The 26,228-nt window shown below is 41.5% G+C and overlaps 3 protein-coding genes and 2 non-coding genes across 5 annotated transcripts; 3 read left to right on the top strand and 2 right to left on the bottom strand.

Annotated features, from left to right (window-relative positions):
• Nucleotides 1–2,779: 2,779 nt before the first annotated feature.
• On the bottom strand, nucleotides 2,780–2,850 carry Trnag-gcc (transfer RNA glycine (anticodon GCC)). Its single transcript has one exon. It is a non-coding gene; the product is annotated as a tRNA-Gly (tRNA).
• Nucleotides 2,851–2,855: 5 nt separating this feature from the next.
• Nucleotides 2,856–2,927, bottom strand: Trnae-uuc (transfer RNA glutamic acid (anticodon UUC)). Its single transcript has one exon. It is a non-coding gene; the product is annotated as a tRNA-Glu (tRNA).
• A 5,798-nt stretch (nucleotides 2,928–8,725) lies between these two features.
• On the top strand, nucleotides 8,726–14,328 carry LOC145910823 (RING finger protein 148-like). The gene is made up of 2 exons (XM_082998031.1): nucleotides 8,726–9,330; nucleotides 13,527–14,328. The coding sequence occupies exons 1-2, from the start codon at nucleotides 8,766–8,768 to the stop codon at nucleotides 13,763–13,765; spliced, it is 804 nt and encodes a 267-aa protein (XP_082854157.1). The 5' UTR covers nucleotides 8,726–8,765; the 3' UTR covers nucleotides 13,766–14,328.
• Nucleotides 14,329–17,122: 2,794 nt separating this feature from the next.
• On the top strand, nucleotides 17,123–22,353 carry LOC145912196 (uncharacterized). The gene is made up of 16 exons (XM_082999603.1): nucleotides 17,123–17,352; nucleotides 17,415–17,588; nucleotides 17,857–18,039; nucleotides 18,729–18,902; nucleotides 18,981–19,312; nucleotides 19,363–19,630; nucleotides 19,745–19,919; nucleotides 20,129–20,289; nucleotides 20,341–20,494; nucleotides 20,652–20,766; nucleotides 20,828–21,002; nucleotides 21,052–21,221; nucleotides 21,418–21,601; nucleotides 21,658–21,805; nucleotides 21,921–22,094; nucleotides 22,197–22,353. Exons 2-16 carry the CDS (start codon nucleotides 17,510–17,512, stop codon nucleotides 22,351–22,353), a joined length of 2,649 nt encoding a protein of 882 aa, XP_082855729.1. The 5' UTR covers nucleotides 17,123–17,352; nucleotides 17,415–17,509.
• Nucleotides 22,354–22,790: 437 nt separating this feature from the next.
• LOC145912194 (uncharacterized) lies at nucleotides 22,791–26,002 on the top strand. Its single transcript, XM_082999602.1, has 13 exons — nucleotides 22,791–22,901; nucleotides 23,337–23,416; nucleotides 23,474–23,610; nucleotides 23,726–23,891; nucleotides 24,058–24,204; nucleotides 24,285–24,414; nucleotides 24,562–24,676; nucleotides 24,751–24,895; nucleotides 24,948–25,080; nucleotides 25,147–25,272; nucleotides 25,359–25,498; nucleotides 25,572–25,846; nucleotides 25,900–26,002. Exons 1-13 carry the CDS (start codon nucleotides 22,793–22,795, stop codon nucleotides 26,000–26,002), a joined length of 1,806 nt encoding a protein of 601 aa, XP_082855728.1. The 5' UTR covers nucleotides 22,791–22,792.
• The last annotated feature ends 226 nt before the right edge of the window (nucleotides 26,003–26,228 follow it).

Genomic DNA, 26,228 nt, shown 5'->3' with positions numbered 1-26,228 from the left:
ACTTGAAAAAAGTGGAATTTATGAATCTTCTCTCTCCATGATTCAAAAAGCCACGGAACATTTAGAACTAGTCGGGAATATCAGAGACAGATTGTATGGATATACAGTGGTAGCAAACAATTTGTCCTGGCTTGCTTCAGCCATGGCTGACAAAGGGTCATTGTGTGGAACCGAATACGTCATAGCTTCAATTCTCAACTTAATTGTGAATGATCTCGACACGCATCAGTTCACATTCGAAACAGATCAGCGTTTATGCAAAAGTTACGTAGATTGTTTGGCAGATTGTGCAGCTTTCTTGATTGTGGTCGAGGACTTCGAGCAAGCCTTGGGAATCGCAGAAAGAGCTCTTCGATTTATTGAAAAGTGTGAGATTCTTGTTGGAACTTCCACCTACGGTAGGTGCGTCCACTGCAAGGCTTACATCCTGGCTGAGTTGGGAGAAACAGAGAAATCAAAGGACGAATATGTTCGCGCTTTGAGGATTTACGTGTCAGCAGGCGATTTGTCAAAATCAGGCTGTGATGACGTCATATCTTCAATCACGAAACATCTTCGAAGTTTTGATGAGAAAGAGGCCAAAAAGAATAAAATCCTTTCCCCGAAGCGGGTGAAGAGGAAGTGACCGTGTATAAACTACTTCAAATTATTGGAAAATCCAAAGACAAAGAAACGTAGCCAACAGCGAACTGTTTCTTCTAAATAACAAAAGTCACAGACTATGAATAAGTTTATTATTCATGTAGCATAGACAATAATGTTTTTAGTGAGTTAATTTATGTACCTAACCCATGTATGATAGCATATACTCACCTTATCACACATGTCCTTCACCATTGTGACGTCACAAACTTGGTCCACGCTTGAATGGGCACGATCGTGTTTGTCCCAAAAACATTAAAAGTTTTGGACAGAAAATATGCGCTCATATGGGTACTGTGACTTCACAAAAGACATTTTTCGTCACACAGCCTAGATATAAAAGTTCAATGGTGAAAGCAGCTGTTTACCACTGGTTTTGTTAGATTATTTATTTGTTTGGTCAAAAGCAAGTTTTATTAAAGATTAGTTTGAGCAACTACGTGATGATTCAGCCAGCAGGACATGAATAGTCAGTGAAGTAAATTGTTTCCATGTTTTAGAGACATGTGGCTTAGGACGGGTTTGATGACGTCATGTAGACGCGGACCGAAATTACAAAAATAATTTTTAATATTAGGTTTCGCAAACTTTTATTGACGCTCATCAGGATTTGTCACGTGGTGTCGCTATGGAGTTGCTCAAAGCAACTTTTCTCATAATTTTCTCATGATATTTAAAATATCAAGTACTTGTAACTTTTAACCTTCGCGCCAAGTTCAAGTTTTCATGCCCCCACCCTCCCCTGTGTAATGGAACCTCATGTGGTGAGCTTTGGAACCTTGCAAACTTTGGTAATTTTAAAATTACTTCCAGTCAACTTCCAAAAACAGGCGCGCGCCTGTGTGACGTAACAGAGCCCAGGTGTTAGCCGGCGTCTCGCGTCATCGGTTGGATTTCGAATGACCCGTGAATGGCGCGCGGCTGCCGAATGCAACACGAAATTATTGCTTAGAATCAAAGTAGCGATGTCGTGCCTGGTGGCTTGGATCAAACTTACAACCGATATTTACTGCTCACAAGGCCGGAAAATTACTCTAACCTCATCCAAACTGTGTCATGCTTTCACGCTTGAATGAGCACGCCTCAAACCACAGTCGCTTTTGCAACAAGAAAAATGTTGATTTTGTGAAAAGTTAGATAAACATAAGGCATATTTTGCCATAAAGTGTTATGCAAAAACAACAAGTACAGGTAAGTTTATAGATTGTTTAACAACACGAAATATAACCGAAATAAACGTCATTTATTTGTGCTTTATGTAATCACAATCGGGTAAATGGTTCGCATTCTAGAAGGTTGTACATGTCAGTAAACAATAAACTGTGTTTAATATAAACTTATTATCAGTGCTTCTGACATTATGAGGTCATAATCCTAAGTACTTTGTCCCACTTTATGACATCACACAGACACTGGACACAGTTTTAAAGTGGCCAAGCTGTCTCTGTTTACGTCACAATGCCCACACCAATATCCGCAACACGTGATGACCATATCTTTGTTGCGTCATAATATTTGAACAAGTCAATCAATGAAAGTCACTCGAGTGTCTAAAATGTGATCAAACACACAAGCTGAATCGACAGCGAAACAACCTCTATCATATTATTTTTTTTTTGCATTACGGCAAAATGTTAAAACATCGCACAGAATTATTTATGTGTCATCAAAGTTCGTGTAGCCCATGTTTGGCTTCAGACACCTGCTTTGCACAACTTGTGGTGGTGTGCAGATTATTTTTACTGGCAGTGTTTTACTTTTATTTGGTTCGAAACGCCCCGATTCATAAGAATTCACGCAAGGACATGGTTCGCTTAACTTGCTCCACTCGATTCATTCACAAAAAATATCGGATCTGTTTCGTCACAATGCGTTTAACATTGACAAAAGTAACCAACGTTAAACTAGCGCTAATTTGGGGAATACATGTTTCGCCTTCATTAAAGGTTAAATGTATTTAGATGCACTACAGCGGTGTTGCCGGCGTATAAGATAAAAATGACATACAGAAGTTGAATGCATTAAAAACACTTGTAGCGAATCACAAAGTAAGAAAACAGTTGTTTCAAATGTTTAAATAAATATCATGCATGTCAGCAGGTTTGAAATATTAAATAAATGTTTGAAAAAAAAAGATTGCATTGGCCGGGAATCGAACCCGGGCCCCCCGCGTGGCAGGCGAGGATTCTACCACTGAACCACCAATGCAACTGTTCCTACACCGGGAATCGAACCCGGGCCGCCTGGGTGAAAGCCAGGAATCCTAACCACTAGACCATGTAGGAGACGAACGTTCAGTGCTCTAAGCATGATTTTAAATGTATCGTATTGCATCTGAAGTACCAACATGACAATATGTGATGGGAAATTGGACCAGTTAACCTTTGACAATTAAAGTACTCCGTTACTTAATAATGGTTACGTTTCAAAACATAATATTTATTTTCACCTTTAATCTCAGTGTCTCATTAAATATTTGTATTTTAATGTTTATTTTTGCACCGAAAACTTTGTGTTCTGCAAAAATCCGATTAAGTAATCGGTGATTACAAGCAAACGTAAATCTATTGTTGACTAAACAATGAACGTCTTTGTTGCGTCGGTAGTTCACCATCGGATTTGTGATGTCACCTTGTCACCATTCTTACGTAAACAATGCAAACTGCTGCGAAATAGGATTTGTGAGATAACAAACCTGTATGGAGGTTAACCGCAAGTAATTCATAATTGATGGTTGGAAATTATCTTTTTACGAGGTTATAATTAAAACCCATCAAATTAATGGAGGACAAACGTTTCCATGCAACGCTGGGTTAAGGGCCTTCTCCATGCAACGCTTGGTTAAGGCTCTGCTGGTTTTAAAGCAAATTACAACAAGTGAATTGACAATATGGATATAATGCGTTGAAGACTTTGTTGACCGTTTGACCTTTCTAACTCTGAACTTACGACATAAAGTAATTTAAGTGGCCCGGATTTGGGCCAGTCCTAAGGCACGTGACTTGTTTAAACAAAGGTTACTGCGTCCATGATGTCATAATGTTTGTATTTCCTCCAAAGTAAAACTGCAAAGAAATTCGCGCCATTTTAGCCAAGGTAGTTATTGTGTTACAAGGCGCATTGTGAGGTTACGCTGATGATTTTGTGGATAACGATTGTTACGCTACAAAGTGGATTGTGTTTTTATAAGAAGATCTTTCGCGACTTTTGAAAATATTCCCAGACATAAATTTGGAAAAGAAGTTCGAAATTACTTTTACGAAATATCGGTGGAAAGTTTTACGCAAGAGGAAGAAACAGTATTTTTATTTTCCCTCAAATAAAAAATCAAATCCTGTCCTAGTTCTGCCCTCACCCGACAGAAGCTAATTGAAATTAGGAAATTCGAGAATACAGGATGTTCGAAAGAGCTTTAAACAATCCGCTAACAATCAATGTATCTGCTTGCATTTATAATAATGCATCAAGGAAATAAACGATTACAGAACGAAAAGCGTCACTGTGATTATGACGTCACAGAGAAACTTGATAATAAGATTGAATGAATGAATGACAAACATTTCACTGTCATTGTAAATAATTACCTGTATGAGGTAACTATTGGGAATAAATTGCATTTTTTAATCAAAAATCGATTTTGAAGTTTTACTAAAGTTTGAAAAAATTTGAAATCAAAACCTTAAATTTGTGTAACTAAGTTTAAAACAACAAGAAAAGTTTTGGTGAAACGTCAAACAAAAACAAACACAAGCATAAAAAAGTGGCTTCTGTTCGCAAACAACGACCTTTGTCTGTATCCCCCAGCTGGATGCGTCTGCTAATGGCACAAATTTATCTCATTGTGATGTCATCTGCCATTATGACGGCACTAGCAGGATAGCATTGTTTACGTCATAAAAGCCTTGTGACCCGAAATGGTGTCTGGTCGGACAGACGGAAGCTTGCAGTCGATGTTGGGGCGGATGTTTATCCAAGAGCGATTGAAACCTGCGCAAACCATACAGGAAGTTGCCCACCCACCTGCAGCTGCACAATCTGCTTCAACCATTCCACTGTGTTTCGTCGTAAATTATTTTTACTTCAAATTGCCGGGAAAAGATTTAAAATAAGACGATTTGCATTCATTTAGTGGTGACGTAAATGTCGCCTTAATTCTGTATGTGACGACATAGCACCATGATTTCTATTAAACTCGAGTGTTCTTGTTCACAATTACCCCCTATTGCTTGGCAACACCCACAAGGAGTAAAAAGCATTCCGAAGTGAAAAATGCAACAGAACATTTAAAACCAAAGAATCACAAGTCGAAGCTCGACCCAGACACTTAGGTAAGAGATTTAAGCAACTAATTCCACCCCAAATCTCTTCAACTTAAGCACACGGATGACCCTATTGTGACCCCGTCATTGTTACTTCATAATGTCAAGTCGAAGTGGGTGTGGGTGCGACCTCCTATTCACACCATGTTTGCGTTACAATAATATATTTATCTTTGTTGAGGAAAAGTCGTTGTGGGGGTTAGGGTCGTGGAGTCAAGTGGCTTCAACTTGTAGCAACATTAACGAACAAAAGATTCACAGGAACTTGCATTTAGCGGCTAAACGTGGGGGAAACTACTTTTTACTTGAAACTGTGATGTTGTGGTTGTCCATCGCTGGTGGAAAATAATTGAAGCAGCAATATGTAGGTCAAGTTTATCGTCAGACGCACGCGGACAACTCTATTTTCCCAAAACAATGTGGTAACAAAATTACAAACATAAAATCAAGTGAATAAACCTCCAAGTGTTGCCCGCAAACGTGCTGAAATTATTTACTCAGAAAGCTTTTGTTGTTTTAAAAATTCTCCATTGCTTGAAACCAAACAAATATTCAGGCCCAAATTTTGATACTGGTTGAGCGTAACCAATAGCAACCAACCCAAGAAAACCGGGGAAACAAAAACGCGCGCGTTAGATTATTGTGTCGTCATAAAGGGGACAACCGTGACGTTCAACTAATACAGCGGTGCACAACCTGCGGCCGTACGGCCGCATGCGGCCGCGGACGCTATTTTTTGCGGCCGTGCACATTTATATCAAAATATATGCATTGGCGGCCGTCGTTGCTTCTGAAACTTGTTTCTCCAGCGGTCGCAAGTGTTAAACTTTTAATTAAGTCCATTTGCATTTCCGCCTTAGACACATTCTTTCGCTGTAGCGAGTAGTAACTGGTGCAGCCGCCGCAACCGAGACACAGCGCAACAATACGGATGGTGACGTGCAGTGGATTATTTTATGATGGAGACGTGAACCTAACGTGCAAGAACAAGGCAGCCATTGAATAATTTCATTACATTGTAATATACGTAATTTGGCAAATGTAAATAATAAATAGTGCACATTTTTCAGGTATGGAATCATTTCCATTCCTTTCAAATAATGCTCACGTCAACTCGTCGTAATTATCAGGAGTATATCGTTGGAAAAGCAGTATATTCAGTGGCGGCCGTTAGCACACGGTGGTGTGTGTGTTGCGGCCGGCAATAGTAAAAAGGTTGTGCACCCCTGAACTAATAGAATGGAAACAATAACACTGTGTTCCAGCGTGGCTCCTGATACGGTTTTGGAACAGACGGGAAAGTAACCATTGTCGCGTCACAATCACCGTTTGTCGTGTCCGAACTCGCACGATTATTAGGTTTCTGAGACTTTTGTCCGAATTTTTGTGGATGCGCCCGAAACAAACACAGAAAGGTTTTAAAAAGTTGAATAAAACCGTTGGATAAACAAGATGCCGCGTGGTAATGAGAAATATATGTTTATTAAAAAAAGCAAACATTAAGGGGTGGGCGGACTTTGATTGTCTTTCTGACTCAAACCAGTGTTGAGTGGAATTATCAGGCAGAGCGGTTTACATTTATTAAACATGATCCTATGAGAAATTGGAAACAGGTGTTTTGTTTAACCGAAGCTGTCAGTGCGATAGGCAAGGAATTTGTAATCCCCTGCTACATTCTACCGCACTCGTGACAAAACTTGACCTTTTTACGCCCAAATCTGACAAGTTCAATTAAAGCAAGTCACGATTGTGAAATCACAAATTACCTTTGTTTACTGCAAACAAAAGGTGATTGTGTCGTCGTAATGGAAAGGAGTAATTCATTTCACACCTCGGTTTGTCACGTTCAAGCCACTGCATGACAAAACGAAAAGACTCTATGACGTTATAATAACATTTTTATAACTAATATTTACTTTACCCCCCTTTCCTGGGAATAATCCACACGGCATCGGAATCCTTGTTATCGTCGAATCGCGATAAACCCTCTGCGAGTTTGTTCGAATTATCGCGATACAGAGGTCGATTATCGTTCGTCGCGATAACCGATATTTTGTTTTCGGTTGTCACGTGACACATTGCAAACAACCCCATCCAAAACCAGCCACGGTATTTTGTTGTCGTAACAATACAACATTACATCACATCCGGTTTAGAGGGGGGTCAAAACCCGCAGTTGCTTCCACATCTTAATTATGACGTAACAAACAAGTTTGAAACGAAGTTAAGTCAATTAGTCCTTTGTCCCGGTGACAGATGTTCGAATACTTTGTTTGGAAACTTCTGGCGGCTCCAGCAACATTCCACTACCAACATATGGACGCTCTCGGCTAAATGCCGATTGTAAAAGATTAAGGAGGGTGAACACTGTACATCGTTCAGTTCTGCCAAATACCGACAACATTTAGACCGGAAGAAGCTTCACAAAAATCATCAGACATGAGGTTGTGCATAGGTTGGTGACCTTCAAACGGATGACCTTCAAACCGATGACTGAAGGAGTTTCCTGGTTGGTATTTTAATTCCGAACGCACGTCGGGATTTAACACAAACATTTGAAATAATAAATATTTCCTCATCTCGCTCCAACATGATTGACAGCAAACTGATTTTTTCCAAGTTGTTGGCGTTGCTAATTGAGGGGGAGAGGGCGCGTTCTAGAATGTCGGAGATAAAGAGGTCGAAGAAAAAAGTTTCGCGCTACCAGTTATAAGCCGGAACAATCACCCCTCCTCCTCATAACGTCGAGCGACCATTGTGATGTCATAGACGGTTTGTTCAGTGCAGGAATGTTGTCAGATTTGGCAAAAAGGTCGCAACAAATGTATCGGCAAAAACCCAGCTTGTTTGAAAGAGAATTAAGTCTCAGTTTTATTGAAAAAAAAAAAATTCTCTTGAAGTTGTTGGAAACCGACCAGAGCAGAAATAATTCGATTAAGCGGTTGGTCCCTCCCCCAAAACGCGCGCGCCTAAACGCAATTTGTCGACACGCATGGCTAATAACGCTCGAGTCAGGATGTTCTCTAAAACAATACTACGGCATTGTCACGTCACACAGGGACGAGTTCGAGATATCAGCTGGAGTCCATCCGCATTTTCGTTGAGGTTAATACGGATGTTGTTTATGACGTCACTTTATCTTTGCAAAACCCGGGTTAAGTTGAAGAATACGCGAAAGTTTCTGCTTCATGTTTAAATCGAGTTTATCTTTGTTGTTGTTACGTCATAATGGTAATTATTGCCCGCGCAGTTTATCAACGACTTTGGCGCGAGTTTTTGATAAGATTTCTTTCAAAATAAAAAACATAAAGATTCCATTTTCACACCGCTTGAGGTAGTTTTGTTAAAATCGCCAAATTTTAATCATTGAAATAATTTTGTTGTCTTACGTGGATTGGTAGCAACAGTAAATGTCGTTGTATCATTCCACTTGGTTGTAAACTCGCACCAAGTTCTCTCCGAATGTAATCTCGACGACGCGAGAAAAAAGTCGAACGTCTCGAACCTCGCCATTCTCGCTGTTCCAGTCCCAACACGCTGTTGTGACGACACAGACGCGTTTGTTGTTAGATGTTGGATAACGCCGATTTGTTTTCATCAAATTCTTCAGCGTCAGCAAAAGTTTGTAGAATTGTTTTCCATCAGTCAGATATTCAGAAAGTACAGGAAAGTTTCAACATAGTAATTTGTTTTTAACCTTCAGAGTCAAGACATGTTTGTGACAACTCTTTAAAAATATTCAATCTATTTCGTTTCTCAGAATTCTTTCAACCGTTTTTAAGTTTCGTTTCAACAAAAGTGAAAATGGCAAACTTTAATTTGCGCAACATTACTGCCAGTATTATGTGGATGACTGTGATCATCATAGTGGTTTTCGCGGGGGACTCAGCTTCGGAAGCCCGCAAACGCAAACGACGACACCGAGGTCGCGGCGGAAAGCGGCGAGACCAGAGAATTTCGACCGAAGCTGCCGTCCTTGATGCTTTATCCCATAAAAAATCTCACCACAAAAATGTTGCAACGGATCTGACTGACCGTTGGACAGACGCACATCTGCATGCTCACACCGAGCACGTCATCAGTGACGTAGTTCTTCAAACGAAAGGAAAGTTCGGATATCATTCACCCACCAGGGTTGTCTCTGGCCGCGTGGTCCATGTGGCCGACCCCGGGTTGTCGTCAAATTACGGTTGCGCTCATGGGATCATGAACCTGAAGGACATTCCATCGGATGAGCCATGGATAGCGTTGATCAAGAGGGGGAAATGTTATTTCTTCAACAAGATCAAGCTTGGCGAGCTGAACAACGCCAGTGCTGTTGTTATTTATGATGACGCACCGGGAAAAGTACAAGTCATTAGCACAATAGGTGAGACGCCTTTACTATTTCCAACACTATGTATTGGATAATTTATTCGTGTTATAACGGACCTTTCTGTTCAACCCGTATCCATAGGCAACATTAAATTTCCCACCAAATGCTGTGTAAAATTTCGTGGCTGGAGTTTCTCCAGACTGCAGAGTTTTAAATTTGTTTTGTAATTATGTCCCCAAACCCACCTGGTAATGAATCACCATGAGCGCACTGTCAGTGTACGTGTAGGTCAGAATTCGTGAAAATCACGCTCCGCTCATCTGGTTACCGATATCCAACCTTTGATGACGAAATGTTAATAGTAACACCGAACCAAACAATTAGATCGATTCGAAACGGAATGTTCGCAATTTGTTCATCACGTCATGTTTTCTCGATGTCTGACGCAGAAGCAAAAGTTAAATTGCTGATTGGTTAAAAATTGCCGCAATTACTGGTGCATGACACTTATGCGGTTACGCCTTTTTGCACAGCAAACATTACGTAAGCTAAAAGGCATCTGTGCGATCATAATCACCCATTGTCTGTTGTGGGTCACGTAAATTTGCCAGCTTGTTTCTTGTATAGTTAACAGTTTGGTCAGAATCGCGCGCTTGGCGATTGTGGGACTGTTGCAATTGTCTCAGGTCGGCACAGGTTGGTGCGAAAACTATCGTGGATTTTTCCGCGATTCTCGCCGATGTGGTTGGGGTTATGTTGTTGCGATAGGGGTTTTCCCAGGGTACGTTTGAATTGTGGGTGGGCGATTGCTTGTGGTGGAATGTTAATTGCGTTTGGGATAGTTCTAGAATTACACCGCACCTGCTTTCGTCAATGATTATATTTGAATCTTTACTTATTTTGAATATTCCGATATTTGGGATCTTGTCTGTCAAACGTAAACGTTGTTAGATTTGCATTGTGACGCAACAACCAACGTCTCGGCGCGCTTCAGTTGAGAAAACAAAATGACTCGAATTTAAAAAATTTAAATTAAAAACTTTTTTACAGAAATCTTAGAAAAAATCGATCCTTGTTCAATTTTACAAAAGGTGACGTAGGTGGTTAAACATCTATAAGTTACCGGTCGAAATCCCAAATATTGATTTTTATGTCGTTTGCATTTAAATCGTCTCAACAAACATGACAGCTGTCACTTAAATCAGTGGCATGTGCATCTGTGACACGTGACAGTAGCTAGTTTCAAGTTACCGCTAAAAGATCTCGAACATCAAAAAAGGCGGCGCCTTTTGTTGACAATGGTTCAAACGCGAGTGGTCAGTTGCACCCCCCCCCCATTGTGGGACGAACGTAGAACAAATGTTCGCTGTATCACGTGACAAGCTAAACAACCAACCCAGGAGAAGTTGTCCAGGATTTCTGTCTTATTTTTTTGCAACAAATTTAAACAAAGTTAACTCGGGTTAAACTTCTTACATAAACATCATCGCAGCAATATTTCGTTTTCTGTTTCCTAAAAACTTTGAAAATAGAAAAATACAAATAAATTCTCAACACCTACGTCATAATATCACCCCAGGCAACTACTGTGACGTGCGCCATCTTTATTGCCGCCATAAAAATCGCTCGATTGTGACGAAACAAGTGATGCGCCAGTCAATTAGGTCACGTGGTCCTTAGTTTTAGGAGTTTATTGGAGTTTGACCTTCTCTGGCGTTGAAGGTCACGTAAATGTCACGAGGGGTCTAAATGCCCGTGTATATAATGTGTATTTTATAATATAGGTGTTAGGTCACTTTTATGGGAAATTTTATATTTGTTCGTGTTTAATCACGATTTCAACTCTCAAATAAATAACTTGAACTAATTTCCCCAACATTCGCTTCGTGGGTGGCAAGGAATATTATTGTAAGGAAATTCAACTTTCTTGAATTAGAAATATTTGTTTTTTTAGTAAAAAATCGCCGAGTTGTCTTTTTGCTCTCTTCCACTTAAACGCGCGCGCTGCTGTCGCGATGTAACAAAAGCGATTGTTGTAATAAAGCCCCTCCCCACTCGACAAGGAGACGCGCGATTTTTAGTCGCCGAAACTGTATCAAAGCGCGCGTGCGCTGTTTTGTTACGTCACGAAGAGGCTTGTTTGTTTAAATGCGAAAGCGAAGATCGTGCTTGTTCTAGTTGTCGAAACCCTTTGGAGGTCCTCCAAGTGGCGGCTTGTGTAAAGTTTGTGACTGGGATTGGATTTGAATTCTTGGATCGCGAAGTTCGATCTGAAATCTCCAAACATACAACCGATATCCCAGCGTCACTTTTCCCTGATTTTGTTTGCACGGGTTGTTGCGGTGTGATCGTTACGTCATTAGGTTGTTGTTACTATAGAAACGGGGGCGTCATGGTGGCGTCTGTAATCCCTGAAACCTTTGAATGCAGTTTGTTAATTCCCGCAGCGTTGAGAAGGAAGTCAGTATTAACGGAAAAGTGCCAGCGGAATTTTAAATCCGATCAAACGATTTCAGGAAGGATATATTTGCGGAAAGGGGAAAACCCCTGTTAGTGTTACTGTGCCGGATATTCAAGCGTCATTTTGTTTGAAACTAATTTTTGTCAACAATCGTGAACTCCTCCTTTCCACCTGGAACTTCGAATTTTCATCATAAACTTGAATGCGCGCTCGCGGCGTGCGTCGGAACATTAACATAATTGACTCCTTTGTTAATCGCTTTCTTCTACCCAGAAAGCGTTATTACCACATCGTTCGAAAACGTTCTATACAGCAGGCGGACATAGCTGAAGTACAGAAGGCGGACATAGCTGAAGTTATGTTTTGCTTTGATCGGTCATTGGTAAAGCTCCAAATTACCAGGTCGTGGTTTCGTAAACCGCCCAACTCTCGTTCGTTCTGACTCGGGATTTCTTCTTTACCTCGTTCCAAGTTCCGGTTGAGAATTTAAACGTTTCAAACGTCACAAGTCGCATTATTACGTCACAAGCCGCATTATTAAAAGCAGTTCACCAGCAAGCATTATAGGCATAAACCAGACGCGGCAAATTGAAGAAATTGAATTATTACGTAAGGTGGGGATGAACGTGAAAAACTTTTGGCAGAAGTCCGTTGTGAAGTTGGTTGTCAGTCAACATTCAGCAAAAAACTCCTCTGCCATTTTGACGATGCCCAACACACCAGAATATCGGGTTATTACTTAAATTCTGTGCGTGTTTGTTTGAAAGTTTCCTTCTCGAACTTGGCGAGTTGTATGAGATCGCGCGGCCCAGGTGACAGTTTGGATCAACAATCTTCCCAGCACTTCGAAAGTATTTTGAGATCTTATCGAAATTGACAGTTAACAAGGATAGTGCATTACAACGCGCGATTCATCTCGCGATCAATTCAACAACAATCTCTCTCGCGCCACTTCTCGCGACCCATCTCTATTACGTCATAATACCATCTGACCCTGGGATCTAGTACAAACTACGCGACAAAAGAGAAATATTCAATCCCGGCAAATCGAATTGACACAATCAATTCAACGGATTTTTTGATTCTTTAGAGTTGCAGAATCACAGAGCACTTTTCGAAATGAGTTTTGCTGTTTTTGAATCTTTTGCCTCAAACGATTAAAGTTGCCATGCGATTCGACCGGGCGATATTATAAGTCGAGCTTGGCTTGCATTCCTGCCTTCAGTATAGCTGGCGATAGCTTATAATTACAACGTTGAAACTTGACACTGTAAAGCAAATAACTAGCGGGCGACGTTAAGGTTTGAGCTGTCCGCGCGCTATGTAATTACCGCAGAGTTCGCCTCACAAACAAAAACCGCGCGCGTTTCTACCGAATTCGAGAAGAGGGCTTAACTTTGACGAATCGCGTTTTAATTCGTTGCTTAAGGCAAGACCAACAAAGATTTTTGGGAAAGAAAACGCGAATATCGAGGTAGTATTTTTTAACGGCGTTTCCCTGCCAGCTTCGGTAGGAATGGTAAGTTGACACCGGGGTCTTGCGCCTTCACAGCCAGCAAACCTGACAAGGAGAACTTGTTTTCTTCACCATTTTTTTCGTGCGTGGTGAGGAAGTCATGGTTCATTTCAACTCATTGCGTTACACTCTAAGTGCCCAACTTTCCCAGCCTACCTGTATCCCTTTAACACATCACTCCAACCATGGAATTCAGAATATTTCGTAAAACAAGTTTCTACCACATGTAATCCCATATGATATTTTGTATATTTCTAACATGTTTGTTTTCAGGCACAAATATCGTTGCACTGATGGTGAACCAGAAGTTTGGTGAGAAACTTGCGAAGTTGGCGGATTCTGGGAAGGCAACCTTCCTTACTATAAAAGTGGGGAAAACCCACAACGGAAATCACGTCACTGCGTCACAGAGTCCTCAGGTTGGGAATTCTGCACCAAGAGTGACGTCACATCTTACGTCGTTCATATCACTTGTCGTCATCGCAATATTATCGTTATCCTCCAAGCGATGATGTAATGACGTCATGATAATTATTAGGACACGTGTGAACAAGGTGACCTCCAAGAGGTTTTACGAACGGTCGGAGATTCTGCGATGTTTTTCTTAGTTTTAGAGTTTTATCTATACAAAGTTGAGAATAATTTTTGTTTACCTCAAACTCCCCACGTCACTTGTGTGATGTCACACACTCACCACGTCACTTGTGTGATGCCACACACTCACACGTCACTTGTGTGATGTCACCACACTCACCACGTCACTTGTGTGATGTCACCACACTCACCACGTCACTTGTGTGATGCCACACACTCACACGTCACTTGTGTGATGTCACCACACTTACCATGGTTTGTGCCAAACATCCAGCACACACAACATTTGTAAATAATCTGCACCAAGTATTTACATTTATTCACAATAAGTTGTACCTTGTCCACATTGTCACAAGTTATGTTCCTAATTGCCTTTTCAATCTTTGCTTGCTGTTGTATTTTCAATTTGTCTTTATGTTGATTATTATTGAATTGTTCTTGATTTAAACTTAGCAGTTCGTACAATAAAATGTGAAACAAATTTTCTGTAACAGCAGCATTACATGAGGGCAAATGGTTGAATATGACGTCATGGAAAGCAACCACACCGAGACATAAACAACAAAATGGCGAAAACTCCCCGAAGAAAACAAAACCTTTTCGCGCCATTTATACGTCACAAACGTCGATAATGACGTAATAATCTCCCAGTTACTTGAAGCGACAATAGGAGTCCCTGCTGGTTAAAAGATTGTGTGTAATTTAGTGAAAATTTGCATTTGAAGATATATGTTTCAGTTCATTTCGGTGAGCATAAAGATAAGTGAGATCGAATTGCCTGAAGCTTGATGTATTTTTATAAATTGCGCCCAAAGAATGTCAAGATAAGGTTTGAGTTAAATGACTGCGACTGACAAATGCAGAAAAAGGTGGTTAAGTGGCAAATCCGTTTGTTAGTTGAACCGTAACCGAAGTTCACAGTGCCAGCAGCAGACCTCCAACCTCGCATATTGCTGCGCTTCTGCCAAAAAAAACTGAAACTGCTTTTTAAATGTTTTCACATGACCTTTCTGTCAAAACTTGGAAAAGGTTGGATGAGTTTGTACAGCTTTAACGTGCGATGGCGAACAACGCTGTAATAACAGATTCATGTTAGGTGGCTACTGTTTGCATTTTCTAGTTTTATTTTGATTTTTACCCGTGATTGTCGTAAAGAAAGTCTCTTATTTTGGCAGTAATGACTAGAGGGTAATATTTCCTATCTATTGTCCCATCTTGTCACACTGGCTTTATTCTATAATCCTGATATATCAGAACGTCGCGACGCACGCACGCTTGTTTTTATCCCGATGTTCAAATTGTTTATTTTGTTTCTTTAACTTTTGAATTCAAACGATCGAGCGTTTAAAGAAATATTTATTCTTGGTGATTGTCCGGACTGTCGTTACTTATGAAAGCAACCCTCCCATTGTTAGGGGGGCGATCTTTGTGATGTGCGGCACAGGTTTAAGCTCTCCCCCCCCCCTCAGTTATGCGGAACCCGATGTAGATTTTTCCTGACTATTTGTGACTGGAATAACAAACCCAAGCCCAGCTTTTGTGGTAGATTCAATGGATCATTACCAACTTTTCAATGTGTGTCGGTTTAGAATTAACTGGAATTTGCTGCAAAAATGTTTGTTATATATTTCATATATTTGGTGGTTGGGGACCTCGACCACTTTATGTTTGTCTGTAATTAAAACTTTTGCTAAAAAACGTTACTTTGCAAAGCATCATGAATTTAATGTTGTTAAGTGCTTGTGTTGTTTATACTGGACAAAGTTTAACGAATGAACACGGCTACTGACCAAATATAGACAACAGATATTTGGTTGTGCAGGTGATGCAATCAATCACAAGCATTCAGCTTATTAGGTTTAGCTTCGTCAGCATTTTGGCGCTCATCCATGGAAGAGTGATCAGCAGTGGAAGCGTTTTGGATGCCGGTAAACATACAAGAGTTAGTTTGTTGTTCAAACCCTGGGTGGGAACACAACCCTCGACCCCAACCAACTTGCACATTTTTCTTCTTGGTTCAATTAACGTTGCCGAGTCAGCTTAACATTTTAACTCGGGTTATGTTCGGTATGGAGCCTTAACGTAGCCCTTGGGTAAACCTCACACCACACATGTACAAAGCGAGACTTTCGGACAAAATAACAAGTGATCATTTGGGGTTTAAAGGGTAAGCTTTGGGTTAACTTGCATCGGAGTTCACACGTAGGCCTGCGGTTGGTCGGTTCCTGTCACGTGTTGAAGATGTTTGAAAGCACATTGTTTTGCAGTTTCCGATGCCGTTCTTGAAGGTCATCGTGGAGGTCACCTAGCAGATGTCGCCCTCATGCGGTTCCATCTTGCATCTCCTTCAGAGTTGGAACGGACTTGTTTCGTCAATCGTTGTGAGTTTAGTGATGTTCGCCGATTGCTAGAGGATCTTGGTGAGTCGGTACGAATGTGTTTGCTGTGAAACAGGTTCAACTAATCACACATATTCACTCTGTGCATTTAATGGGATTTGGGATAGATTACCGAAGACAAACAACCCCAACCGCCAACTTGCAACAACATGGCATGATTTCAAGTTTAAAACAATTTAAAATTCAACAAAAAAAATCCCTTTCTACCTTGCGCATCAAAACATGGAACTTAACGCTTACCGTGAAGCATGGTGGTATGACCTCGAATAACCCTTAACTGTAAGTGACTGCACTGTTGTGAAACTGAGTAACTTCGCATTGTTCACTGCGATCTTGGGCCGTGACCTCGGTACAGTTGAGCCTCGTTAAGCGGCGTAGTTGCTAAAACTTCAACCACGCGTGTCGGTTGTCAGGGCAACGCACATAATTGGGTGTGATTGGCATGGGTGTGGGAGGGTTCTTTCACCCCTAAGTTCTTATCGGTTGAAATCGTCTTCGGGGGTCAGTTGTGTACTCGTGGTAACATGATATGGTTTCCGGACGTTCTTTAACTTGACAAAATGACAACACAATAAAACAGCAAGGGCACCGTTAAAACCATCAAGGTTATCGAGTCTAGCGCCCATTTCAAACCCTATTGACCAAAATTTCTTAGCTTTTTCCTAAAACATGACGTCGTGTTCAACCAACACAGGCAGATTCGGCGTGAAAACAGGTGAAGCGTGATGTGGTGGAGCATTGTGTGAAGTGATGCGTGATGTTTGTAGGCACAACAGGGAACACGTGCAGTAGGCAACATCACTGTTGGGGTTTAAAACATATTGCCAACTCACAATACATAGCTTGTTTCATGGGCTAGCTGGTAGGGATGGGACAACAACACAGGAAAGGTTCTAGCTTCGTGGATGTCAGCTCGTTCCAAACACTGCTTTGTGTCAAAAATTCATTACGTTTCCATAGTGGACATTATCTTTGGGTTTGCGGGCTAGATTTGTGTGTTTCTATTGGAAGTCAAACAAACATTGGAACAAATAACTGGAATCTCTTATTTCAGACGTTTTACTGGAACTTGTTGAACTGCGTCAAGCACGGAGTGCATTGTGAAGGTATAATTACCCTCTTACACCTGCCACACGATTGTGACGTCACACAAGTGTTTGTTGCGCAGATGAAGGAACGTGGAGCAAGTGGGAAGGCTGGGAAGTGTGTTCGGCCACTTGCGGCGCCGGTGAGCAGGTCAGATGGCGGGAATGTGATAAGGCGATGTATTGGGGTCCCGGATGTCCGGGGGATTTCACCGAAGTCAGGAATTGTACGAGGAATGTCGACGTCACGTGTGTTCGTGAGTTTCTCGCTCAAAATTCCTGTGGCTAAAAATCTACATTTAAGTCTTCGCGTTCGTTCAAGTGTCGGTGAAAGGTAATTGTGTAGTCGTCAGACGTTCTAGTGTAGTCGTCAGACGGAACAAATATGAATAAATCAAGTTCAAGGTAACGTGATTCGGCCCCCTAAGTTTTCATGAGTTTCATTCCAACCTCGGAAGGGGGTTAAGTGACAACCAGGAAACTTAAGGCGGACATTTTTATTTATTTTTGATGTTTCCTCCACAGCTCAACCCCTTGCAAGACCGGACACTTGGGGGCAATGGGGAGCGTGGACCGATTGTGACGTCACATGCGGACGTTCTGGTCACGTGATGAGGTCACGTGTCTGCGAACCTTACAACTCCCCAATGTTTTGCGTGGGTAAATCGGAACAGGTTAGGGGATGCACCCACGTACCTCCATGCCCAGGTGAGACACCTAACGGTTGATATTGTGTATTTTTATGTTGTGTTGAATACTTTTAGTTTCTGCGGAAAGACGAAAAGTAAGTTACGTTTGGAACAGGGTGTTTTACAACATAATTGTGGCCACTCCAGATTAAACTTGTTTATTATTCAACCAATGGCGTCAACTTCTATAATGTTGAGTATTTCCACCGTCCTGTGTTTTCGTGCAAGAGAGACCACCAACGCCGAACAATCCTCGTAATACGTGAAGTAGAACTTGATCCGTCTGATCCCACAATTGTATGTTGGAGTCTGTGTAGTGGTTTCAATACTCGTTGCGTCTAAATCATAAGCATGTTGTAGCGTGACACCAAACACTCAGCTTGTCATTCAGGAGCTTTTCATCAAAAGGTTGATTTGTTTTAAGATGTGAAACATTGTAACGAGTCGAAACCCAGTGTTGTCTGTGTTGGCAGAAAATGTTAAACTTCTATGAACACGACTTCTAACCAAACATCTTGTCTGCTTTGTTCGTCCCCAGCCCAAACCTCTGTGTGATCACGAAACACTTTAATAAAATCGTGAAATCGTATCGTGTAAATTTAACTTAAAGTTTTGAATTAAGAAACCCAGGTTTGGACCCACTGAGTTGCTCGTGTGGGCCATGAATAGATTCAACATATAACGATCATCCCTCTTACTTGGTGTTAGTTGTTGGGAGCTGGAACCAGTGGAACGAGTGGTCTACTTGTCTGGTTACCACTTGTGGCAGCGGAGTGCGCATGCGCAAAAGAGACTGCTCAAACCCGCCACCACGCGGATTCGGTGCAAAGTGCGTCGGTCAGTCGTCCATGTATTTATCCTGTCAAGGGCAGCCATGTCAGGGTGAGAGTGACGTTCGGGTGCTGATCGGTAGGACGTGTTTATATCCAACAACTTTAACCTATTAATCTCCGCATGAAGGTCATCTGGATTCCGGGTTTGTCCACTTTACCGAACACAGCTCCCTCCTCTTCAACATCCAATCCTCATCTTCCTTCCTCTCGATCTTCATCAAATTCAAACCAACATCAACCACTGGAACAATCCTCACTTTCTCGGGGATTCCCCAACACGTCATCGCAACCACCAGACCGCCACCAGGTGTCGTTATCGAGTCGGGAGTGCGCAGCAAAGCGGAACGCCTGAAAGGACGCGAATTTGTGCGATTGCAACTGGTTGACAGCGGTCACGTGGTGGTGACGTCGAGGCTTAACGGGTCTGATTTGATTTCTATGGAAGCAGGCGAAACTAACGTAAGTTTCACTGAATTTGTAAACAAAAGTTAAAAAAACTTACATTGAAGGCTGGAGGTTGGAACACGGCTTACATCACAATCGTGAGTGACGTCATAATCGTGCGTATTAACGACGGTCGAAACATTGAAGCCACCTACAGAGGGTCAAGCGGTTTGTGGGGGAATTCCCCTACAAACTCTACCCCCTCCTCGAACGGAAGTTGGTGGGATAAGTTATGGGGGTTAAGGGAATCCCCTGTAACGCGAGCTATTCTTCTAAGCCCACGTGGAAGTATCGGTTTAGGGAAAGTTGGGAACAACAATATCGGCTTCAGAGGTGAAAATATTTTTTATTTTTTTTTTCATGTTTGCTATTCTGTTAATTTTGTTCTCATAAAAATTGTTTGGGGATTCGATGCAAATAGTTAACATGCATTGTTCAACCTTCCAGGCTATATTTCCAAACTGAGAGTCAACTTTAAAGATTTTAATTTGGAAAAAAGCAGCCAATCACATTTCGCCACGTTAATTGACCCCATTGCAAGCAATGGAGTGGAACAGATATCAGCCAATGAGGGTCAAGGTCACGAGGAAGTTAACTTGCCGTATTTTGACGGAAACCGAAGGTCAAACATTTTTTATTTTGTGAAACACATGAAATGTTTGTAGAGCGATCGTAAATTTTGGTACCAAATAGTTGCAGAATTAATTAAAATACGAATAACATTCTACTTGACGTTCTTCTGTCTCCATTACCCGTTTCTAGTTTGGAAATAAAGCAGAAACTATTGGTTGTCAACCTACATACAGTTTAGTGTGACACCTTCTGTACCAGATTGATCATTCCGTTTTCCATGCGTTGGTGGATCGATTCTGATGAAGTTTACGTCGAACCTGACGTCATGAAGGCTGGTGACGTCACGAGAAACAACCTTGCGACACTTGAAATGACCTTCAAACCGCATTGGGGAGATGGAATTATTTTATTCTGTCGAGGTAAAATTCCGTCAGCCTCGGTGATTCCCCGCCTTAACAACTCGTTTCCAGGCAACCGAAACCTAGCAACTCATTACAAACTAATCGTCGAAGACGGAAAGAAACTCAGGTTTGTTTCGTCTCGTGGTGGTATGGTGACGTCATTGGCTAGTGACGACGCGCTAAGATTACGTCACTGGAACAAGGTTTTTCTCCAGCTTCTCTGGTAAGTTCCATTTTAACTGGAAAAACTTCGTTCGTTTGAAACGATGATGAACGTTGGTGATTACGGAATCTTGTGCATTGGCCGTTATTTATACGAACTTGCGGTGTGTTGTCATGGGTTACTAACATTGTTTACAGGTGACGATATTTTTTAACAGGGACGGGTCTGTGAGGATCAAGCTTAATTCAGGGAACTTGACGGAGGGTAAAGTTGACGGGGTTGACGATGAAAATAAACCGGGGTTCAAATTATTCGTTGGTGGGGCGGAAAAGGTAAATCCCCTAATTGATATCGTGTCAGTCATGCGTGAAGTTTTTGTTTCATTTTACGCAGAATCTTTTCGATAAAAACGAATCGTCACATGGTGGCGCCACTGCGCGACACGCAGCCGGTTACCATGGTTACGTGTTCAGTCTGAAACAAAATGGTGTCGAATATTTAAATATTGGGGAGGTTATTGATATAAACACAGACGGAATGTTGTCATCACATTTCATCTCAAACCAAGGTGGCAAAATGTTGTTGAAATTTTCCAAACAAACATTTTTTCCCCACAGTTACCGTAAAATCCTGGTATTTCAAACCTGAAGAAGAAAGTTCGTCACAATTGACCGACAGCAATGTTACGTCACAAATCGAGAACGTTCGTGAAATTTTCTGTCTCGTTCCAATCTCCCCTGACGTCACAGAAGCTCCCAATGTCACGTGGTATAAAAATGGCGAGCTGGTTAGTCGCTAGGTGGCGCGTTGTGATGTGGGATTCTCTTCAATTTTTGGGCGGGAAAATTGTCATCCCACGATAAAAACTTTATGTTCAATATATTTGCCTCAAACTTAAATGAACTGGAATTTCAAATTGTTGTTTATCATGAGTTGGCTTTGTTACGTTACAATGTTCTTACCTTACTTTTACACATGTGTAGTTAAAGGGGAACCCCCTGTTTCGAATACGGATGGAGTTCACCAAAACTTTTATCCGGAGTCGACTCCAGTTTCCTCAAACACTAGGTGGCAGTCGAACGCTGTCCGGTGTCTACTCATGCGTTGCATCTGTTGGCTTTTCCCATTGGCTAATCGTAAACCACTTGGTTTCGATGCTTAACAAAGGTTTGCGTATGAGTCAAGGTAATGTTGAGATATTAGAATGTTGTTATCCTGATTAGATATAGTGGATCCTGGTGGTCTGGATAACTTCGTCTCATCCATGGCCGAGTTATACGGCGTGTCAAAAACAACCATAATTATTGTTGTACTTGGATTGGTTGCTTCAATTATTCTTTTTTTCACTTGTCTGTGTAGTTTTCTGGGGTGGTAAGTGTTGGAACTATGAATGTGCATATTTTAATAAAATCTTCTCATTTTCGTCGCATATTAAACCTAAATTACTCAAGAATTTCGGTTTTAAAAAACCTGTTTAACTGCGCAGGTTTCTGCGCAGAAGAAGAATTCAAACGAAAAAAAATCGCAAACGAAAAAAGCAGAAAACAACAGAAGCGCCAGGGGAAATCCCTAAAGAGGAAGTGGAGGGTACAAATGAATCAACTTCCCTGCTGGAAAGTAACCCTCCCCCAAAACGAAAAAAGAAAACGACCAGGAAAAGGTAAACATAAAACAACTTCCCAATGCCCCGGTATAACATATGTTATGTGTATGGTTGTTACATGCGATTCAAATATTTCCCACTAAAACAAATAATTTACAGGAAAACCTCCGATGTGATTCTGCCCCAACCAAGCACTAGGGTAAGGCGGGGCAAAAGTAGTGACGTGGCATCTTTCTATTCGCCCATATCTAGTTGGAGTGACAGCAGTGTTGACGAAGCAGCTATTCATGAACACAAACTGTTTAATTTCAACTGAAATTTTTTGTCATTAAATAGTTGACAGCAACTAATAAATTGGTTGGTTTGGAACAAGGTTGAAAACAACATCTTGATCAGTTGTTCATTTTGTGGGACTGACACATCTGTTGTCAGGAATATATAAAGTTTCAAGCAATTAATAAAAATTCCACAATTAAGCATCAAGGTTTAACCGCCAGGTAAATACAGAAAGTGTAATGGAGGTATCTTGTTTCTACCAAGTGCGCTCAGTTTAAATAAAGGCCCCTAGAGAGTTGTTTGCATATTGTAAATTCCCTTCTTTACGACCTTGCTAACGTCACAATGTGGACATTTTGGCTTAATACAACCCTCTGTGACGCTACAGTCGACTGGTAGTGAGTATTAGTGCCAACATGAAGAATAAAATATTAGAAAGTGAAGACAGGTATCTTATAATCAATGAGGACCCAAGACAAATGGCAAAGTTAGGTCATTGTGACTTCATACTGCCAGATGTTTGTGGCGTAACAGGTCGCAATTATGACGAATGCCAAGTAACACGAAGAAGTGTTTGCGGCCATCAAGGTGCTTGTTTGTTTTTAAACTATTAAATCTTAAGATCTACCCGCTGTGCTTTGATGTGAAAAAGTTTATTTTTAAGCCAGAAAATTGCTTTACAGTTTAGCAAACTTTGTAGCAAACACTAAACCCTATACAATTGCTCTGAAATTAATTAACAAACGTTTCGGTCGTAACTACAATCTTTGTCAGTGGAAAACGTTGTTTATTGTAATTATGTGGCTAAGTCGGGATTCGAACCCACGTTATTCGTCACATTGATCCCAAACCACGCCATACGTTGACCTGTTGTTGGCAATTGCCCGCTCAGGTGAAGGTTTTCTTTTTTGACCACACCGGGGTTTGAACCCAGGATATCCTGGCCACGAATCTCAATCAGGTTTTCTACTAGTTACATGGATCGGGCGCTTGAGTCAGGTTTACAGTTTTAATATGTTTAAGGGGACACTCCGGCGCCATCTACCGGCAGAGATGACGTAAGTGACCAAGATTCTTCAGATGGGGAAGAGGAAATCCCACGAGTAAAAATGTTCTCGTCCGTAAACTTATGTTTCTTCTCAACCTTAATATTCTGGTAGAGTGGGAACCCTTTCTTGAGGCTAAACAACCAACGTACAAGCTTCAAGAATGTCGTGCGATCAATAATACGTGCCAGGAGGTGGCAAATCCCCTTGGTTAAAGAAGATCACAATGCTGATGATTTAAACAAAACATGGTAACCTTCAAGTTGTGGGTTGTTGGGAAACGGAGGAAAGTTTCGAATATCACAAATATTCTTCCGCGTTTAAACTTCCGGGTTGTGATGAATTCTCACGGAACAACTTTCCCAGGTATGAAGATCAGGATACTCTCCACTTCAACGTGAATGCATTCAAAGCTGGAAGTTCTGGGAATGCTGGATTGTCGAAGAGAGCTCGTTTCATCCTAATGAAGAATGCTTGGGAACGGACAGAGGATGAACTCGAACTCATATTTTCTGTCGTCAATCAGATGAAGGTAAATATTCCGCTATTTGATATTGTTCCATAGTCTTACGAATGTTTGAGTTTCCGTTGTGAGTGACGTCATCGAGAAGTGCGTGGGTGTTTGTCTGCAACTCAGATATAATCGCAGATTGTTCAACAGAGTTACGTTTACACTCCAAGTTCTTCTTTCTTTCCAGTGTTTCGTAAAATATTCCACGATGGTCCGTAAGGAGTTAGCCCGAGTGATGCACTTTGAAACGTTCGAAGATGGTCGGGTGATTATACAAGAAGGTCACTTCGGGTTTTCCATGTATTTCATTGTCTCTGGGAGTGTTGTTGTACAGGTTTGAACACTAACATAAAGCTAAAAATGATTTCTAATCTCCCCGCGTATGACGTAACAGCTCTGTGTATGACGTCACAGGTGAGTCAGACAGATACAAGAAGCGGTGAGAAGAAGAGTCACGTGGTGGGGGAAGTCCCGGCCGGATCGTCGTTTGGTGAGCTTGCGCTCATCCAGGATTGCAAGCGTACTGCGACCATCGTCTGCAAAGGTGGGGAATAACCTGAGAATGACGAAAGGCTTCACGGGTTGTGCACGTTTTCTAATATTACATAAGCTTTCGGGTAGGGAGGGCACGAACTTGGGCCAGCGTTGACACCACCTTCTTTCTTATTTCTTTTACAATTTGTGGACGCAGGAACATCCCAATTCCTTCGGGTCGACAAACCGGATTTCGACATGGTTTTGAGGCGTAGTTATGAACAGGAATGGCGCGACCGACTCAACATTCTTAAATCCCTACCATTTTTCACGTGAGAAATAATTTTACGACAAAAAAATCTTAAACGTTTTCCTGCTTGCTAAAACCAAGAAGCAATGTTATCAGGAATTGGAGTGATTTTGATCTGCGCCACATCAACCTGAACTGCAAGATCGTAGAGTTTTTAGCGGACAAGATAATCGTTGGAGATACAGTTGACACTCCGGAATATTTTCATTTCCTGATATCGGGATCTTGTAAAATCGTTAGGGTAAGCTGTCTTTCTGAAGCGGAATCCAATTATGAGGGGATGATTTTTGCAGAAAATTACGATTCTTGAAACAACTTCACATCTGGGTAAAGGGCAGACGATGCTATCCCTACCACCGTCGGGGGGCGCTCTCAGGTCGGTTCAGAGCAAAAGCAAACAATTGAGTAAAAGGCTTCTGGTTATCGGTCGGTTTCAATGTTGCTCCCAACCTTAAATATCCAATATAATTTTGTTTATTTGAAATGTGGCAGGTTACCTTGATCATGGGGATTATTTCGGTATCGGTGAAAATCTTTCGTCTACTTACATAATCTCAACCAGCAAAGTTGAGTGTCTCCTCATCACGAGACATTCAATAATCGCCCTGGAACGAATTTGTGAGTTGATAAACAACATCCATGCAATCAACTGGATGGATGCGAAATATTAGACCGGTTTTAACTTACTACGTCATTTCCACCAGTGGTAAGTTCCGGAAGTGACGCAAGAAAAACAATCACGGTCCGTGAAATGCTCCATACCGCCACCACGCGGTTGTTGACCGAGGAAGACGCGTTTGAGAAATGGATGACCAACCTGAGGTGGAAGAATTATAAGAAGAAGGTGAATAAAAAGCCCCCATTATCACACAAACAATTGTTTTCTTCTGATTTAAAATTGATTTAATTTCACCCAGATGATGCGTGACGTCATAGGTCGCAAACCCGTGCGAATCCCGAGGAAGTCGAAAAATTTTCCAAAACACGAAAATTCAAAAAGTCTGCAAAAAAAAGTTTCGACTCTGGGGTATCCCCTTGCCGCGTGTCACACCAACCCGTGTGAAATTAAACGAAGGGCCGGTTACCAGCGTTCCGACACACTTCGCTTGCCACCGATCAATCGTGACGACGAGGACGAGGAAATACCCGAAGAGGAAAAGAGCGATTCGGATCCTTCTAGAACGAAAGAAAGGTATGCAAAGCGCTTATCCACAATTTACTCCCCTCATCCATTTTTTCATCCAGTTCCGGCGTTACGAAGAAACCGCGATGTCATCGTTTCCACATGGCTTCATCCCAATACAAGGGGGCGAAAAAATATCCAAACATTGAAGTTACCGCCACTTAGCGGAACAAGTTGTTTAGTTTTGTTATCCACGTAGTGTCGCTGTTACTCACTTTTTCCACATAAGAAAGTTTCCCGGTCGTCACGTGATGTCCTGATGACTCAGCGCTGTTGGGAGTTTTTAAATCTTGCTCTGTGCGTTCCCGCTGACAAATGCTGATTTCCCAATTTAGTTGAATTTAAAAAAAAAAAACTTTATTTAAAAATTATTGGTTTGTGCATTTTTCCA

Source organism: Ascidia mentula, chromosome 8 (assembly GCF_947561715.1).
Source record: "Ascidia mentula chromosome 8, kaAscMent1.1, whole genome shotgun sequence".
Taxonomy (NCBI): Eukaryota; Metazoa; Chordata; class Ascidiacea; order Phlebobranchia; family Ascidiidae; genus Ascidia; species Ascidia mentula.
The sequence above is the reverse complement of the archived record's forward strand: the minus strand, read 5'-3'. Positions and strand labels throughout refer to the sequence as shown.

Coding starts and splice junctions, on each gene's coding strand:
- LOC145912194 (XM_082999602.1), top strand. CDS start 22,793: ATGGCAAAGTTAGGTCATTGTGACTTCATACTGCCAGATGTTTGTGGC. Junction 24,677..24,750: donor AAATCCCTACCATTTTTCAC/GTGAGAAATAAT, acceptor CAATGTTATCAG/GAATTGGAGTGATTTTGATC. Junction 25,081..25,146: donor TAAAAGGCTTCTGGTTATCG/GTCGGTTTCAAT, acceptor GAAATGTGGCAG/GTTACCTTGATCATGGGGAT.
- LOC145910823 (XM_082998031.1), top strand. CDS start 8,766: ATGGCAAACTTTAATTTGCGCAACATTACTGCCAGTATTATGTGGATG. Junction 9,331..13,526: donor ACAAGTCATTAGCACAATAG/GTGAGACGCCTT, acceptor GTTTGTTTTCAG/GCACAAATATCGTTGCACTG.
- LOC145912196 (XM_082999603.1), top strand. CDS start 17,510: ATGTATTGGGGTCCCGGATGTCCGGGGGATTTCACCGAAGTCAGGAAT. Junction 20,495..20,651: donor GTTTTTCTCCAGCTTCTCTG/GTAAGTTCCATT, acceptor ATTTTTTAACAG/GGACGGGTCTGTGAGGATCA. Junction 22,095..22,196: donor AAGAAAACGACCAGGAAAAG/GTAAACATAAAA, acceptor AATAATTTACAG/GAAAACCTCCGATGTGATTC.